Source organism: Aphidius gifuensis, linkage group LG3, assembly GCF_014905175.1.
Source record: "Aphidius gifuensis isolate YNYX2018 linkage group LG3, ASM1490517v1, whole genome shotgun sequence".
NCBI classification, from domain to species: Eukaryota; Metazoa; Arthropoda; class Insecta; order Hymenoptera; family Braconidae; genus Aphidius; species Aphidius gifuensis.
Window position 1 is genome coordinate 19594570 of NC_057790.1, and position 20324 is coordinate 19614893.

Genomic DNA, 20324 nt, shown 5'->3' on the forward strand with positions numbered 1-20324 from the left:
CCACAAAACAAGGGTTGGGGGTTGAATTGGAGACTGTCAAGAAATCGCGTGTGACCTAGTTTTTGCCCACAATTTATATCAACGGCCAATGACGGCTACAACAAATATATATAAAATTTTTAAAAAAACAATGACCTTTTTTGTACGACATAATAAAAATATAATTTCACTTTTTTAAATATATTTTTTATGGTTGAATTAAAAATATCAAAAATATGTTAAAAATGCAAGTGTTTAATTTATTTATTTTTTGCGCTATATTAAAATAAATGTAAAAATAAATGTTTAACATTTATAAAACAAAAATGTTAATTTAATATTTGATAATGTACATTTAACATTTAATTTTTAGCATTTACATTTTTATATTTTTCATTAATTTTTTTTATTTTTTCTTTTGTGTATATTGAAGTCAACCTTCGAAAGGTCTAAATATTTGTGAATATATAAAGTTGATGGTTTAATGGTATTGCGTGCAAGAATCTCAAATATAAATTTTAGTTGACATTATCAAAGTCTTATCATTAATACAATTGATAAGAAAAGTAGTTTAATTTTCATGGTTAAATTAGCGCACTTTGAATTGAAGTATAGGCGAACAATATATGACACAATTTCATCTCAACTAGGAAGTTAGTATATATTATAAATGCCTCTAGATACAAAACACACAGAAACAAATATTAAATAAACATTTCAATGTGATTTTTTACTTAGGACAACAGTAAACTTCATTTAAGATAAGATAATATTTTATGTAATGCAAAAATATTTACTCATATTTATCTTTTTTTTTTTGGATTAAAACCATAAATTATTCTACACAATGATAATATTTTTTTTTTTTCCCGTTTAAAACTAGAACTAGATAAAAAAAATTTACTCATGATGGATTTTTATTTCTATTTTTTTTTATGTTTGTAAAAACTATATTTAAAAAAAAAAAAAAAGAATTTATGATAGGGTCTGAATTTTTGAAGGTTTTTCTTCGACTAATTTGAGATAACAATATTGAATTTGATAAGATAAATATGAATTTTGAGTGAAAATATGATGCTATCTAAAAATAAGAGCGATAAAATGAACAAAGAAAAAAAAAAAAAAAGACTAAATTTTGGAGATCTTTTTGCTTCAAGAGATTACGAATCGACATCAGGCTTTTTATGCTGGTGAGATCTTAAAGAGGCGGGATGAAAGACGAATACAAGATAAAAAAAAAAATTTGAAATAAAAAAAAAAAGGGAAAAGATGAACCAAGAAAGTTGAAAAACCAACCGGTCTGGTTCGCTTTTAGCTCGTATCGGACTTGGATCCAGTCAATGAACTCACCCTGGCAAGAAAACCAATGCAAAAAAAAAAAAAATAAAATAAATGTCCCATCAGAAGCTGTCCATAAATTCATATTAATTACTTTTATAATATATTTAATTGACTATTTCATTTTTTTAATTATTTTATATATCATTTTCAATTTTCATTTTTTTTTTATTTTTTCATCATCAAGTTTACTTATATCTCTATAAATTATTATTATTTATATAAAAAATAATTATTTTTATTTAAAATCAGTTTGTTATTTGATCTATTTTTCAGTGCTGTTGAATAGCAGGTACATCTTGTGGTTAAATATGCTCGATTTGCGGTTTACAACATGATGTACATTGCATGTGAATTTTTTATTTTATGTATATCATTAAATTAATGGGAAAAAATAAACTTAAAAATAAAATACAATTGAAATTATTTCACAAAGATTGCAAATTTTAAAAATGATATATTGTGTTTAAATTTTTATAATTAAATTATTTATAGAAATAATTTTTTCCTTCTATAAGTAGTTAAAATTAAAGTAAAAAAAAAAAACAAAAATTGATGTTTTTATGATCCTCATTAACTGAATAGTAAATTTAATATTTCTTTGTTATTTTTTTTACTAACAAATAGTAATTGGATAAATTTATATACAAAATAAAAATTAAATTTAACGTATATATCATAAATTAAATGACCTTTTATACTTGAACTTGACCAAACAATTTTAATAATTTAATATTTTTTTTACTATTTAAATTCAAATAGCATAATTTATACTGAATTTAAATTATTATTATATGTATATATTTATTATTAATATTATCCATATGACTGTTGTAAAATTAAAATGACAAATCCATTTTGGATTATAGCTTAAAATGCATTATGAAAAAAAATAAATAAATTTATATTTTTTAATATGGACACCATGATGTTGTGTGCATATAAAATCTTGATTTTTTCTTATGCCAATATATTTTTTATAAAGGTTTTTATATATTTTGTTATATATATTTCATCTTTCAAACTGTTGCTTGATGTGGCGTGCTCAACTTTCGCATGACCAGCAAGGATTTTTACCATGTTAAAACCTGTCATATTATATGGACCAACACGTACTGATCACAAAGTGGTCAGCACATATAAGTACTATTTTATATATTAATACTCACATACATACACAATTCAATAAATATAAAAAATATAAAATTAAATATACTCATGCACTTGCATCCAACAAGTGAAACATTTTCAATGTACCTTGTCATTTATATGTTTAATATATTCAATCTAACTTTTTTTTGATGGGATCATATTCTATAATATTCCTCATATTCCTCATCAAATATAAACCCTTTTTTTTTATACTTTATTTTAAATAATTATATACATTTTTCATTACTGATTATATATTATTTTTATATTTAATTGATAACTTTAATTTAATTAACATGTATCATTAATTTTTTTATTCAATTTTTATTTATGTATATTTACTTTAATTATAAATAATTTATAAGCTTTTTTTTAATCCTCTTTTCAATTGTAAAAGATATACCTTTTAACAATTAAATTCATTATATTACCTTTTAATAAATGATGAAAATAAAAATTAACTTTTAAATAGAATTTTATAATTACTTCAAATTCTAAATAAATATTATAAATTAGATAATTATTTTTAATTGTATTAATGATTAATTTTAATTTATAATAATTAATAATTGAAATGAAAAAAATATATATTTTTTCAATTAAATATAAATTGTTACAGTGATTTTTTTTTTTTTAAATTCAAAATTAGTTTTGTTGGATTTTGTATTGTTCCATATGTGGTATGTGTGTATATAAGTGTTTATAAATTCGATTGCAATCAAAGAAGAATGAAAAGGTCACGAATTATCGTGTTTGAATTTTATATAAATATATATTTGTGCATTTACTTGTTGTGTACATGTACACTCTCAATATGTACACAAAGAATATATTATAAATATTTAAAATAAAATTGCATGCTACTGCATTTTGCTCATGACAAATACTATTTCAATGTAATATAATCAAGCATATACAAGTTTCATGGTCTATGAACACATACATTCAATATTTTTTATAAATTTCTTCCCTAAAAAAATATACTGGTTTTCTATTTTTAAATTACTATTTACGTATATTTAAAAAAAATCAATTTTACTTTTTTTTTTAATTGTTTTTTTTTGTATAATAACTATCTAATTTTATGAAAAACATAATTTAATTTATTATTTTAGTTTTATTAAATTAACAAAAATTTATTTACAATAATAAGAAATTCAATAAAAAAAAAGTTATTTTTTTTTCGTATTTTAAAATCATGGTGATTTAAATTGTCCAGATTAATTTTATTATCATACTTTATTCGTTGTTCTATCATAAATATAATTTTTTTTTTTTTATCATCATTTTTATTTGATTATTATAATTATATATTTTATTTATTTTTACGGTTGGTTGGTTGAGAATAAATGAGCCACGAAGTATAATGTGTCGAGCACTACAATTATTTCAGGTGTTTCATTTTATATTTTATTATCAAAAACTAACATCAATATTTCACTGTGTCATTTTTTTTCAAAAAAAAAAAAAACGTTAGTTAAATAGTTTCCTTTTTTAAAACTCTTTTATTTATTATATATGTATTTTTGTCTTGTAATTATTAATCATTATAATTATTTTATAAAACGTTTATGAGAAATAAAAATAATAATGTGGCGCCTTCAAGTAAATCCTTGGTGTACAAATAAAAATAAAATGATTAATTGTAGATTCATGACTATGATGAGTTTTAATATTCAACATCGACATAAGGACATTCAAAAGAATTACCATCACGTCGATTTTTATAAAACTATATTCAAGGTTCGATAAAATATATGAAAAAATTTTATAATTATATTATAAAAAATATGTTGCTTTTTTATTTTTTGAATTCTTAAATTGTCGTCGTTATATATTATAAATCATTGAATAATTGTTGTCGTTGTATATGATAAAAACACCTGGAGAATTTATAAATAGAAATAATAATTATTTTTATAATTATTGTAAATGTATGCTAATTTGCAGTATCAATATATTTTTTTCCTTACTTATTTTATTTTTTGTACAATCTTTATTTATTTTTTATAGAAATAAAATATCGAAAATCTTGTGGAACGAGATTGAAGCCGACTACATGAGTAAAATTTTTCACATAAAAACGACCTTTTGAGAGACCTCTGATCAAGCCTGTAATTCTCTTTTAGCCGCTGTAACAGAAATTAGTAAAATTTATAAAATATTTAACGCAGTGTAAAAATATTATTGATGGTGTAAAAATAATAGTAAAAAAAATTATCTTTAACAAATCAATTTATCATGATATTCAACTAAAAAAAGAAAATGTATATATTAATAAAAATTTGAATGGAAAAAAAAATTAATAGAATTTTTAACAGTATGATATGCCAATATTATCAAGTATAAAATATCCGGATTAAAAGGCACTAAAAGGTTAATCAAATGGCAATAATTGTCATTGTAATTATTCACAAAAAAAATTTAAATAGAACGACATAAAAATACTTAACTTATTAACTCTACTAAAATTATTTATTCATTTATTTAATAAGAAACTCAATATTATTAACATTGAGTTTAAAATATTATAAAAATAAATTGTAAAAAGAGAACACACTATGTAAGTAAAAGTTTAGTGAAATATTTAGATAGGTGGGTAATGATATACAATTGTACAATTTAATGAGATAGAAAATTCAAGTATTGCAGACGGTCTATAAATATCACAACATAATAGAAGACAAGCAAGTAATGTTGTTGGAAGTTCTACCCACAAGAAGGTGTATATATATATATGAGAACAACGAGCATGCGTCCAGTGAGGTCACCAGGTCCAACGCCTCCATATTCATCAGGGAACAAGCTCTTCCGTCGGCATTGATGCGCTTAAATTATGCCCATATGATAATCCTTTTTTTTTTTTTTAATATACAATATAAATGTATATGTTTATTTTTTCAATATACTTTTTTATTCCGTCTCTCAATTTATTCTTCTTATTGTTGGAAACGTACAAATTCAAAATTCTCTATTTAATCAAGGCTGTGCTATTTTAGCTATAGAGTATAAAAAAATAAAAACGAAACAAATCGGGTTGTATATAATCTATCATTAGACACCGATCGATATGCCTGAATAGTTATTACACATGCATATAATTTCTATCCAGCAAATGTCTAACTAAAAAAATGCTTTAAAAAAAATTATATGTATAATGTTTAACATGAAACGTTTGACAAGCAGAGGCGTCATTTTTTCATGTCAACATGAATTACTCTACAAATGCCAAGTATCGTTTATAACAACTTAACTATCTATTTATCTCTTCAAATAATATCCTCAGATAAATTCAAATTACTATTTTTCATTTAAATAAAAGAAAGAAAAAAAAAAAGAAATAACTTTTTTATTTAAAATAATATGTTAATTAAATTCAAGTTGTTTTTTTATTTATAAATAAATATACTTATATAATAATTAATAATTTATTTATTTATTTATTTTTTAATCTGTGTAATAAATTCTGGAATTTTCATTAAATATTATTCTCAATCTATCAATATAAATAAATTATATTTGTAATAAATAATCATTTAGATAAATATATATTTTGACATAAATAAAAATAAATATTTATTATAAATAATTATAAAATTTCAACCTTGAAATATATATATGTTATTTATTTAAATATTAAAAACAACTGTATGTTTATGATTTTTTTATAAACAGCTGCATTTTTTATAATCATCAAGATCATCAATATTACATATATTATTATCATTGAAAAAAAGATAAATGATATGATAATAAATATACAAACAACAATAATAATAATCAAACAAGTATCTAAATAATAAAATGAGTTTAAATTGTTAAATAAATTAATAATAAATAAATAAATGAATATTTTTAGTTACGTGTTTGTCTGCAATGATCATTTAAATTTATATACAAAAACTTCTTTTATTTGTTTTCATCCAACTTCAGCTGCATCACATTTTTTTAATCTAATATATTATTCTAGTAATCGATAAAACTGTAAGCATTATACTTAAAAAAAAGTGTATTTACTTGTAAAATAAATATAAAAATTTCAAAAGAATATACAATACATTTAAAGTCTCATGATTTTTTGTGTTATATATATTTTCTTACCTATTTGAGAAGCAAGTCTTTCTGTGTAAAACTAACAGAGGTGTGTCATTGAAAGTGTGTCCAAAGTAGTCGACTTGGAGAATTCTCCAGTGGGGACAGATTGAGCACGACCGGTCTCACCATATTTGTCCGTCTTTGAATCTTGTCTCTTGCTTACAAATAAACACCAATGTCGTTTAAATCAGGTTGATGAACCACACTACTCATATACTAAAAAATTCAATATACATTAAATTAATATTTTACATTATTGAAAATTAATATAGATTATTTTACAGAGACTTTAATGCTAATGAAAAGGCTGGTCCATAGGGGTTGTTTTGCGCAGCATCACAAACTATCCAATCGAAATTTATTTCGTTATAGTAAAACACCCACAATTTTTATACTCAAAAAGTGTTATATATTTATTTTTACAAAAATAATTCAAGTGTATGAAATTTGAACTTCTTTGGTATCACGAAACCAAAAAATAAAAATCTTGGTTTTGAATTTACCAGTAAAAAAAAAAAGGGTCGAACACACAACTTCATGAGGGTGTGGTTTGCTTGAAGTAAATAATCAATATCACTATGTTTTTATGCTCCCTCAATTCCTCTCTCTATTTTTTTATATTTTTACAACCCTCACTGTTCATTCAATATATCCCTCAATCGCATGATATTTTTCTTTTTATCACACATCACTATTATTTAAATAATAATAATCCATTGAATTAATTTACTTGATATATTTTTTATAATTTATATTTTAATTTAAAAAAAAAAAAACAAAGAGAAAATTTATAATAAAACCTTGGAAATCAAGGTTTATTAATAAATTATTACTGTTTTTAATTTTTAATAATATTGTGATGAATATTTAACAATAAATTATGAGATCATTTGTCCTCCAATTTGTCTAGATGAAAAAATTATATATTTATGATTAAATAGAAAAAATTTGTGGGTCGAAATATGATGGGTGGATTAACAATGAATAACAATGAATGAGTAAAAAACAAAAGTAATATGAACTAGGTCAAAATGATGGCTCAATAAAATTGGTAATGTTGATACTTACTCTGATGATGATGCTGATGACAATGCTGAAGATGCTCAACACAATTCTCTTTGCATACAAATGTTATTATTATTTGTTGATCAACATTCAATACTTGGCTGTATTTAGACCTAAAATTTAACAAGTAAATTAATTTTTTTACACATCAATAATAAAGACAAAATGAACAAAATGTATATGATAATTTAAACTCAACCTTGTCGGTATTTTCAAGGTCTTATTTTGACCATTTTTATGTTGTAAAAACTTTTGTAATGCTAAAGTTGTATTACATTTTATTTAACACACAAAAAGTAGCTAATTTTATTGTAAATAATCTTTAAACTCATGAAAATAATCAAGCTATTATGTGTACATATATTTTCAATGGTTTTTTGTGTTATTTAAAATTTATTTTAACTTGTATAGTGATGGTGATATTTTGACGAAATAAGTTTTATCATGATGGGATTTTTATTTATTCGTTATGTGAAATGCATTCATGTTGATTTTATGTTTCAGTACCTCCTCTTTCATGTTTCATTCATTTTTATATCTTCTTCTGTTTTGCATTATTATTATGTTGTTTTTTTATTTCTCAAATTTATTTTTACCTCTAAAAATTTGTAGTCATTTTTTTTTTTTTTTGTGTTATTTGGTATTGTTTTTTGGTTACCTAGATCATGATTTATCTCATATTATTATACTCTTTTTATTTCTTCAAAAATATTAAATAAATGCTGTGTTTTTCATAAACTTTTTATTCAAGTTGTTTGGTATTTATTTATTTATGTCGAGTCACAAATATCAAAGCCAAGTGAGTAAAATTTTTTAGAGCAAATATCTTAGTGATTGCACAATATTTTATATTTGATTATTGTCCAGCTTTTTTTACAGTTGGCACCAAGAAAAAATCTGTAATATAAACAATAGATAAAGTATCATAAATTTTATAAATAGTAAAATTAAAATTTCTTAATAATTATAATTAAAAAACAATTACGACCAGATACATGTTGACATATATCGTTAATAAAATCCACACTTCAACACACTCTTCTGCGCTTTTTTTTTTTTTCCTCAAAGAAACCTTGAAAAGCACTTGACCACTTTTTTGCTCTATGATGAGTCATGGCTCTCGTAATCCCCATCAATTTATTCAAATAATTATTATTGTTTTTATTTCAATAAATTAATAAAAATAGTAATATTTATGTTTTGTTAAAATATTTTGTTACAAGCAATTATTGTTAAATTTTCATTAAATTATCATCTTTTTTTTTTGTGTGTTTATTTTAGATAAAAATAATTTAGTAAATGTTTATATTCACACAAACAAATTTACTGTTCTATTATTAACAAGTTATTTACAACAAAATATAAAATATATAAATATTTTCTTTTGGCAAAAGAATTTAGTGTTGTTTGTTTATTTTTTACAATTTTTTATTTATTTTTCTTTAATTTTCAAGGGAAAAATTAAAATATCCTAGATTTTAAAAAATAAATAACCATAAAATTTGTAGTAATTTTGTAGCTTTATATTTGGTAAAACTGGGATTTCTGAGATTTTTAAATTTGTCCGTTAAATAAAGAGAGAGAAAAAAAAAAAAAAAACGTGTCGTCTAACATCTTGCATGGTCATGTGTAGATAAACAAGAACAAACAAGAAAAAATAAGATAGCATACACGTGGTTACGTTAAATTGAAAATTTTTAAGTGTTTAGTAATTAACAATAAATTAAAACAGTATAATTATTATTGAGTTTAAATTATTATAACTATTAAAATGTCATCTACAATAATTAATCAACCAGAACAACAACAACAAAGTGAACATGAGGAAAAAAATTCTTCCAGTATCGAGGTTAAAGGTGATGATTATTATAATTAATTTTAATTATTATCAATAAATGAAAATAATTTATTAATTGTTTCAATAAATATTATTGTTTTTGTTTTAGATGTTGAGACAGTTGTCAACAAAAAGACAAAATTATTGATGTGGAAAGCAGAAAAAGAACGTAAAAAAAAAGCTGAAAATAAAAATCAAAGACCAACATTTAAAACCAGTGTTATACCACGTCATAAATATTATTCACCACCAAATAGAGTATCAACAAAAAAGTTGACAATGAAAAATAATAAAAATACACGTGTTAAATTAGCAGCTGTTTCAAATGCATCTACAAAGAGTCAAGTTGCCAAAAAATTAACAACAAAAAATACAAAGCCAATAGCATCATCATCATCTTCAGAATCATCCTCAGAATCATCTTCAGAATCATCATCTTCATCAGAATCAGAATTATCATCATCTTCGTCTTCAGAATCATCATCAACTCAAGTTGAAAATGTACCAATTGAACAAGACAAAACTGAAACAGCAACAACATCATCAATAAAAAGTGCATCTGAAAAATCATATCAAGTTGCAAGTCCATCAACATCTTCATCAGAAAATGAATCTTCTCCAGATTCAATAAAATCAAAAAGTCATTCTGATACAAAGGAAACATTATTATCTTTGAGTGCAATTGATGTTGCAAAATTACATGAAGTTGTTGCACTTCAAGAAAGAAAAACACTTAATGAAATATGCATTTTATGGTCAGAATTACGAAGTGATACTGATTTACCAGCTGATGAAATAAGACTAGTCAATGCTGAAATTGCTAGACATTCTTATTTAATTAACAAAGAATTAACAAGATTTAGTCATACTATTGCTGGATTTGATCCTCGTTCACAAACTTATATTTGTTCAAAAGAGTATAAACGTTTTTAAAGCTTAATCTTATATTTTCATACAATGCTAAAATTAAAAACCAAACATAATTGGCATAACAATATTAAAATTACATAATTTAGATATAATTAATTACAATTACTTTTAAAAAAGAAAAAAAAAAAAAATCTATTGTTTGTCTAATTCTTTTTTTATTTAATAAATATGCTAGCTGCTGGCGGCAAATTTTTTTCATAATTTTGCTTAAATATATTAAATAATTTGTAATAATTTTTTTAAATAAACAATTACCATTTTTTACTATTAAATTATCTTAATTGTAACATAATTAATTTCATTTTTTATAAAAATAATAATAATATTTGACCTTGAATTAAATTGAGAAAAAAAAAAAAAAAAAAAAAAGAGATTGTTGTTGTGAATTTTAACACAAGATGGAGACTGTGTACAGTGTCAAAAAGTTTGTTGTTTTTTTTATTTATTTATTTTTTTTTCTCTAGTCTTATAAAAAAAAAGTTTCTTCTAAAACAGATGATCCAACAATAAAGCTTATATTAATGTAAATATATATCATCATCCATGTAATTGATATTAATTTAATTATAATGTAATAATATTAGATTTTATTAATTGTATTATCAAGGTGACATGTTTGATAGTGTGACAATTAAATAATTTTAATCAATTAATAATACTGTCAAGTGAAAAATCAACAATGACAGCTTTAATATTTTTTTTAAATCACTCCTGTCAATAGTGACATTGAAATAATAATATATTTCATCAAGTAAACTATGACATAAATTAAAATTATGCCCCGAAAAGAAAAAACGTAAGTTTTTTTTTTAATACTAATTAACTTAACCTCATAATTGTAAATTCATTTTTTTTTTTTTCTAATATTTAAGTACTTTTATAAATTTCTAATTATCATAATGAATTGTTTATTAATTTTGATATTTATATTTTTAAAGAAATGCCAAAACATGGGAACGAGACAGAAGAAATCGTATGAATTCATATTTCAAAACATTGGCAGATCTATTACCACCACATCAAGAAGGACGTCCAAGAAACAAAGTAGATATTTTAATTCATGCATCAAAATTTATAAAAGAATTGACAAATCAAACAGAAGAACTTTTTCATGCTCATGCTATCGATGCACACAGTGAGTTTTATATTTCAATTAATTAATTACTCGATTATCCGATTTAATTGTAAATTGTTTTGAATATTTTTAGAAGAAGAATTAACTCGTTTGAAAAAATTAGTAACACAACTATTTTCAAGAAACGATTTACTATCAACACTTTTAAAAGATGCAGGAATAACTGTACCATCAGAACCAGCATTAGAAAAAATATCACCCTTAAAATGGTCAAACAAAATAAATGTTGATGATGACGAAAAATATTTAGGTATATTTATCATTAATATTTCATTTCTATAACACATGTTATTATATTATTACTATTTAAATTTTCAGGAAAAAAAACAGATAAACGAAAAAATAAAACAGTAGCTGTAAAAAAAAAAACAACAATAACATCATCACCAAAAAAATCAACAAGTAAAAAAGATACATCAGAAAGTGTAAATATATCATGTGAAGATCAAGAAAACCATGTAAATACTAGTACAATCAATAATAATAATAAAAATGATGATTCACAAGATAATGAAACAACAATTAATCCATCTGAAATACAAAGTAATTCAGCATCATTAACAACAAATGAAATATCTGAAGATAATGATAAAACATTAGATAAACAATTATGTAAATTAGATACAAGAAAAAAAATTAAAAGAAAAAAAAAGGATAATGATGATAGTATTAAAAATAATGTGATTGAACAAAGCATATCACAGAGTCAATCAATTGGTAATTTAATGTCTGGAACATTGATATTATCTGGTGGTAAAATAATGCCATTGATAACACCATTAACATCAAATATATTAGTAAATACACAAAATCAATCAACAAATCCAATAATAATTGGTAGTACACATTCAAATCCAATGATTGTCATGCAACCACTTGGTAATAGATTACAAAATACAATTGTACCAATGACTAATCAAAATTTAACTGATGTTGTACAAAAAGTTACGATAAATACATTACCAAATATTCATACAAATGTTGGTATTAATTCACAAGATTGGGTATCAAATGTTAGAACAATTGTTGAAGCTAATAATATCAGTGGAAAAAAATGTATACTACCAAAAAGAAAAGACATAACAAATACAACAATGACATATAAAGTTCCAATACCAGCTATTCATCGAGATAATAATAATATTAATAAATCAGTGGATAATAGTAATGTTAATGATAATAAGATAACTGGAAAAAATAAAGCCAAGAGACAAGTTAAGTCTAAAAAAGCTAAAATTAATGATACATCTGACAAATGTGATACATTGATTGATAAAAAAATAACAACGGATGATTGTACTAATAAAAAACGTAAAATAGCTTGTAAAAAAAATGACGGTCCAATTGAAAAAGTAGCAAAAATTAAATTACCAGAGACTTGTGTTTCAATTGAAAATCTTCGACAAGTTGTTGAAAAAATTGGTGATAATAATGATGATGATAAAGAAAAAACAACAACAAATGTTTCGTCTCCAATTTGTAAAAATAATAATTTAGAAAATTCATCAGATAAATTAATAGAAAATTTAAGTAAAAATCAAGAAAATATAAAGAATGATGAAACTACAGTTGAACCAATTGTAGTTGAAGAAAATAAAACAAAAATTGATGATAGTAATGAAAATAAATCAAAGGAAGAATTAATCAATGATAAACCATCAACATCAAATGAATCATCTCAATTGTGTATTGTTAATAATGTTATTGTCGAAGAGATGACAATTGAAAAGCCAAAAAAAATGTGTGTTAATGATGAAGGATATGACAACATAATGAATACAACAGCAGCAACAGCAACAACAACAGCATCAGTTGTTTCAAATACAATTGACGATAATACAATAACAAATGAGAGTGGTAAAATAATATTAAATCTTGATACAAATACAACAACAAGATTAAAAAGTGAATCTTATTCAACATCTGAACCAATACAACATGCTTCATCAAATATATTAACCACAACACATAATATTACTGAAGAAATAACAAAAATTGATGATAAAACAAAAGATATTATTCCAAAAACATTATCTTATAATTCTATTAATACATTTATACCAATTGGTAATCGTAATGATACATTACATTCTGATTTATCAAATGATTTATTTGCATCACTAAGAGTACCATCAAGTTCTCATAATCCAGAATCAATATCACCAACAGTTGCTTTTCTCATGGCATTTCCTTATGTATCATCATTGAATGGAAAAACTGAAGTTTTAGAAGAAGATATGAAAGAAGATTTAAAATATCACAGTCAAACACCACCAATGTTGCTACAAATTGGTGCACTTGAACCAAATAGCTTTAAAGCTAAAACAAATAAAGATAAAGTATGTAATTCTGATAAAGAAATATCAAAAATAAATGAATGTCAAACAGTTAATAATAAATCATCAAGTGAAATTTTACCAGTTAAAGTATTACCTAAAATTATTAATAATGAAACAATTAAAGAAAGATTGTACAAAATTGTACCATATTCAGAGCCAATTGTATCAACAATTTCAAATACAACAACAACAACTACATCACCAACAACAACATCAGCTAAAGCTTTGAATAATAATATTCCAATTTCCCATTCAATATCAACATTTTCATCAACAACATCAACAAATAATCAAGATACTCAAATAAGAAAAGTCAGTGAAAATCCTTTGGATAATATATCGAATATACCAGTATCAATAGTTAAAATAAACAATGAACAATTAATAAAATGTTCAGAAAAATCAACAATTACAAGTTCAATGTATGATACAAATTTATTAACTCAAACATCAGCATCACCACTGTCAGTATCATCAACAATGGCAATTGTATCATCATCAATGAATGATATTGAAAAATATAATACAAATAATTCAATTAGATATCCACAATTACCAGAATTTATTCCGAGTTATACAAATTTAACAAACTCTAGTCAAAATCAACAAATAATAACAACTGTTAATTCACCAATAACATATTCATCATCACAATCAACAGTTAGCCAAAGTAATTATCCTGTTTATGGAACACAAAGAGATTCTCATCAATTATTAAATCAAACATTTACAAATAAATCAATAGACAATTCAATAATGAAAAATCAACAATCATCAACAACGATTATTGACAATGATTATTCACAAAATATAAATTCAAATACAAGCCAAAATTTACAATATAAATATCCAACAAGAACAAAAGATTATACAATTCAAAATGAATCACAACGTCTTTATGTTGAACAACAAAAAGAAAGAGCACATGATTCATTACATCACAATTCACTTGGTATGTATGTTAATAATAAAGAAAGTCAAATGAATTATCATCATGATTATACAATTGGTCAGAGTAAATCTAATACAACAACAATTGATACAAATTCAAATCAATTAACAGCAACTACAACAGTAACAACAACAACAACATCCACTACAACATCAACGACAACAACAACAACAACGACAACGACAACAGCAACTTGTAATCGTAGTGTTGAAGTACAATCATCAAATCACAACGTTAAAGATAATTCATATCAAAATAATTATATTAAAAATTCACAAAATAAAGATTTAACAAATCAAAATATTGTACAAAATTATCCAAGTCAAGTTAAACAAAATTCACCAATTGATACATATGATAATTTACAACGTGATTATGTATCTTCAAGAAATACAGGTGATCAACAAAAAGGTAAATTAACAACAAAAATTGATGCACAAATAACAACAAATCCAACAACAAAAATAACGACAAATCATTTTAATAATAGTAATGATACATTTAATAATAATACAAAAAGAAATGATAGTCAAAATTATGTATCATCATCTACTTATTCAAGAGAACAAAAAAAAATATTTGATAATACATCAAATATTGGAAAATCACATGGTCAAATATTGCCAAGATATCAGCAACAACAAACACAACAACAAATTCAACAACAACAAAGTCAAGCTTCATGTATTGCAATATCAAATTATGGTCAAACAAATGTCACTGAAAATCTTCCAAAATCCACAACATCAATTGGTCATAATTCAACAAATTTTAGTATTTCATCATGGACAACTTCTTCATCAATTGGAACTACAAATAATAATAATATTGGTCAATTTGAATCAAGTGGAGATCATGTTGTAGACACTGAGTCAAAATCAGTGTGTGATAATTTTAATTATACTCATTTACAAAAAGATAATATTCCATTTGTCATGTCAGCTGAATCTTTTAACAGTGCTTCATCAACATCAACAAGTATTGATACTAAATCAAAAACAAAATTAACACATGAAAAACAAAATTTTGATGATACAACTAAAAGTAAAAATGTAACACAACAAAAATCAAGTAGAAATCAAAATTCAACAATAACAAATAATAATTTTAAATATTCAAATGATAATCAAAATAAAAATAAATACACAATTGATTCAAATTATCCACAAGCTGAATTTGCATCATTAGAACAACCGCAACAACAGCAACAACGTCATTCAAATTCAACAAAAAATCATATTATTCCAGCAACAAAGACAGATAAAACAAATTATTCAATTTCTGGTTATGATAATCAAATTAATTTTGATATTAATGATTCACAAACAAATAAATGTCCAACTGATATTATATATCCTGGAGAAAATTATAAATATCCTGATGAAAAAGATACTCAACATACACAATTAAAATATCAACCAATAATTACAAATCAATCTTTATTAATGCATCAACAACAACAGCAGCAACAACAACAACAACACCAGCAGCAGCAACAACATCAACAACAACATCAGCAGCAACATCAACAACAACAACAAAATATAAATACTAAATCAAAAGCCATTGTTAAACAACAAATACAACAAGCAGTAAGACCACCAGTAAATTGGATGATGACACCAGAAATAAAACATAATACAAATATGTCAGATTTAATACTTCCACCAATTGGCAAAGAATTAGAATATTGTCAAAATAATATATTTAGTCAAACATCAGGCTATAATCAAAATTCATCAAATCAATTTTATAATAATTATGAAACAGTAAGTTCAGCACATACATTTTCAAATGTAACAACATTACAAACTGATTCACGAAGAATTGGTGATACATTTTATACTGAAGAACAACAACAACCATTTACTTGGTCACCAACAAAAAATAATTCATTATTACAAAGTACTGATCATACACAAACAATGAAAACAATTGATCATCAACAACATATTGTACCATCAACATTACCAACACTTGTTGGTGATTTAGCACTTGGTACAAATATATCAGAAAAACAAAGTTTCTTATTTGGTCAAATGCCACCAAGATCTTCCAACGAAATATCAAAAATAACAACAAAAGAAAAAGACACAAATACTAGTGGTAGTGGTGGTGGTAGTAATAATAGTAATAGTAGTAATAGTGCTGCTAATAATAGTATTAATAGTAATAATAATAATAATAATAATAGAGATTATCAAGCCATGTTAAATACACAGAGTGTTCAGCATCCTGGTCAAGGTACATCATTTTTATCAGTAAGCCAATTAGTTGAGCATGAAAAAGCTGAAAAATCACATCATCAACAGACTCAACATTCACATCACCATAATAGTAGTAATCAAGTTCAAGGACCACAAGCAATTCAAACATCCCCTTCACAAACAAAAAGTAATAAACAAAGAAAAAGTAATACAAGTCCCCGAACGAATAATAAAAGACAAATGGATATAAGAAAAAATACAAATGATCAACAACAACAACAGCAACATCATCATCACCATCATCATCATCAACAACAACAGCAACAACAACAACATCATCATCAACAACAACAACACCAGCATCAACAACATCATCAACAACAACAACAGCAACAGCAACAGCAGCAGCAACAACAACAACAGCAGCAGCACCAACAACAGCAACAACAACATACAGATGAACAAAAAGGTTTTACAGATCAAATGTATCATCAACAAACACAAAAGTACCATCAAAATGATACAACATGGAGAAATCGTAATTGTAAAAGTAATTATACTGCTGAAGCATTGATTGCAGTTAATAATTCAAGTATTAATCATCATGATGTTAATAATAGTGATAAACAATTACATCAAGCAGCAATAAAATTTTCAACAGATTATTCACAAAATAAATATACAAGTGGTTTAACAACAAGTGATATGGTTATGCCACCAATTAATTATTTATCAAATCCAGATGATCCAAATGGATATAGTCATGGACAAGTTATTAATCAAAATTTTAATCATCCATCATATACATATACAACAAATTCAAATATTTATCCAACAAGTAATTTTATATCTGGTATATCAAATACACCAAGTAGTTATATGATGCCACTTCATGATAATCCAACAGATTATCTTGAAAATAATACATTTTTATTGCCAAATGTTGTATCAACATCAAAAACATTGACAAATAATACTTTAACATCAAGTGTATCATCTTCGTCATCATCCTCTTCATCATCTTCATCAGCAGCAGCAGCAACAACAAGAGCAACTTCATCTGTTGTCAGTGGTTCAACAAATACTAAAAATCAACATTATAATAATACTAGCAGTAGTAGTGTCGCTGCTGCTACTACTACTACTACTGCTGCTGCTGTTGTTGCTGTTGGAAAACAACAAAATTGTGATAAACGTAATAGTTATACAAGTGTTACAAAAAAAAGTAGTAAAAGAAAAATTGATACGACAATGAATAATTTAGATTTTTCAATAACTGGTTTACCAACACCAATGGATGATTATCATTTGCATCATCATTCATCTACTTTTTTAGCACCACCACCTCCACCACCGCCATCACATGCTAATCCAATTTATCAAAATCATTCGCATTCAAGTGCTGTTGGAACAAATGCAAATAGACGAACTGGATCAGGACCAATTGTTACTGGATCTGGAAATTCTGTTGCTATGGCACATCATCCATCGGGAACAAGTCTTACTAATTTTAATCTTAGTACAATATTTCCGGAAATCAATGATAAGGTTTGTAAAAAAAAATTATATATATATTTATTTTAAAAGTTGAAAATCGTCTCTGCTTTTGTTTGTTTTTTTTTGTGGCCGGCTTGTCTCGTGATTTTTAAATTGATTTGACATATTTAATAAATTATTAAAAAACAATTAATACAACGTTAAAAATAGAATATTTTCTGCTTAAATAAATTCTATCTAAATACTTTATTGATGACAGGTTACCGGATATAAACCACCAAATGTCATACCACCTGGATTATCACAATCTTCAAATAATTCATCAACCAACTATTCACAACGAATTAATTATGCATCAAACAATACTCTCGGTCACGTTCCCCAGGTATAAATTAATTTAAAAAATTGATGATCTATTTTACTTTGATTCTTTTTATAAAATAGAAAAATTTAATTTGATGTTATAAATTATTTTTCAATTACAGATACCTGAAACGAGTCAATTTTCGAATGATTTACCAGCTGCCCCAACAGTTCATTACAAGGCTGTCTAGATTAAATAATTTTTTTGTATATAATTATTATATTAATTTTTTATTTTATAAGTATAAATTTTTAATTAAAAAAAGTCATATATTTATCATTGCAATAATTATTAATAGATAAATTTAAATTTGCCAATAAACATTTTTAATTATTTAATTTTTTTTCTCAAAATGTTCGATACAAAAATTATTTTTTAAATAATTGTTAATAATATAATACTTGGCAATAGTTAATATAGTATTTTAAAATACGTTGTTCAATATATTTAGAAAATAAAATGAATTTAAAAAATTCATTAAAATTAATATTATTATTATAAATAAAAAATGTTAAATACAATGAATAAACACGTTGAATTTTAATTCAAATAATATTTTATATTTCATTTTTTTAACAGCTGATTAATTATCTTTGTACAAACAATTTAATTTAATATAATTATTAATACATTCAATGTTTAATGTATAAAAAAAGAATGTTTTTTCGAATTTATTTGACTGGATACCATGGAATCATGGCCTGTGAAAAATCAGCCCACCAACTCGGATGTGATATGAAAACATTATCATTATTTGATTTTTTAATTGTTTCATATTTAATTGTTGTTTTTTCAATTTTATTTAAATCGTTTTTATTTATTTGAAAAACAGGTCCAATGCCACGATTTTGTCTGCCTGTTGATGGATCAATATCATCATGAAATATTCGACACTCAAGAATATCTATTGACGAAGAACTTTCTCCACATATTTGACCGTAATTTATTGGATGACAAATTGAACTTGATGATAAAAGAATAATTATAATAATTGTTTTAATATTCCACATGATTTATTGTTTCTTTTAATCACTTAAAATTCAATGTTTTTGATATCTACTTGGTACTGTATTAACTATCAGAATGACGATTTTAAAAAATTATTTATTTCTTTTATATCACTTGATATCTTAATGACCTCTTTTTTATATTATTTTTATTAATATATTATTTACTTAATGTTATCTATGTCATTTTTAAAAATATATATTATTAAAATTATTATTGACCTTAGAAGATAAAAAATTTTTAAATTATACGCAAATGAATAATGTACGAAAAATATTCGATCAACTATATCATAGTTTAAATATTTATTTAAACAATTGCTGAGCTTTTTCTTTTATACTATCTCAACGTCATCTTGTTTTTTAATAATTTAAAAATTGTTTTTTAATAATTTAAAATTTGTTTTTTAAATCTTTTCTTATCTGC

The 20324-nt window shown here is 23.7% G+C and overlaps 2 protein-coding genes and 1 long non-coding RNA gene across 3 annotated transcripts; 2 read left to right on the forward strand and 1 right to left on the reverse strand.

Moving 5' to 3' along the window:
* Nucleotides 1-4008: 4008 nt before the first annotated feature.
* LOC122852527 lies at nt 4009-7941 on the reverse strand. Its single transcript, XR_006373829.1, has 5 exons — nt 7829-7941; nt 7633-7742; nt 6571-6780; nt 4443-4601; nt 4009-4352 (listed from the first exon to the last, which is right to left on the reverse strand). It is a non-coding gene; the product is annotated as an uncharacterized LOC122852527 (long non-coding RNA).
* A 1459-nt stretch (nt 7942-9400) lies between these two features.
* Nucleotides 9401-10399, forward strand: LOC122851007 (suppressor protein SRP40-like). The gene is made up of 2 exons (XM_044150053.1): nt 9401-9485; nt 9576-10399. Exons 1-2 carry the CDS (start codon nt 9401-9403, stop codon nt 10397-10399), a joined length of 909 nt encoding a protein of 302 aa, XP_044005988.1.
* A 742-nt stretch (nt 10400-11141) lies between these two features.
* On the forward strand, nt 11142-19445 carry LOC122852528 (probable serine/threonine-protein kinase DDB_G0282963). The gene is made up of 6 exons (XM_044152395.1): nt 11142-11192; nt 11335-11531; nt 11605-11781; nt 11850-18577; nt 18786-18911; nt 19012-19445. The coding sequence occupies exons 1-6, from the start codon at nt 11173-11175 to the stop codon at nt 19078-19080; spliced, it is 7317 nt and encodes a 2438-aa protein (XP_044008330.1). The 5' UTR covers nt 11142-11172; the 3' UTR covers nt 19081-19445.
* Nucleotides 19446-20324: the final 879 nt, after the last annotated feature.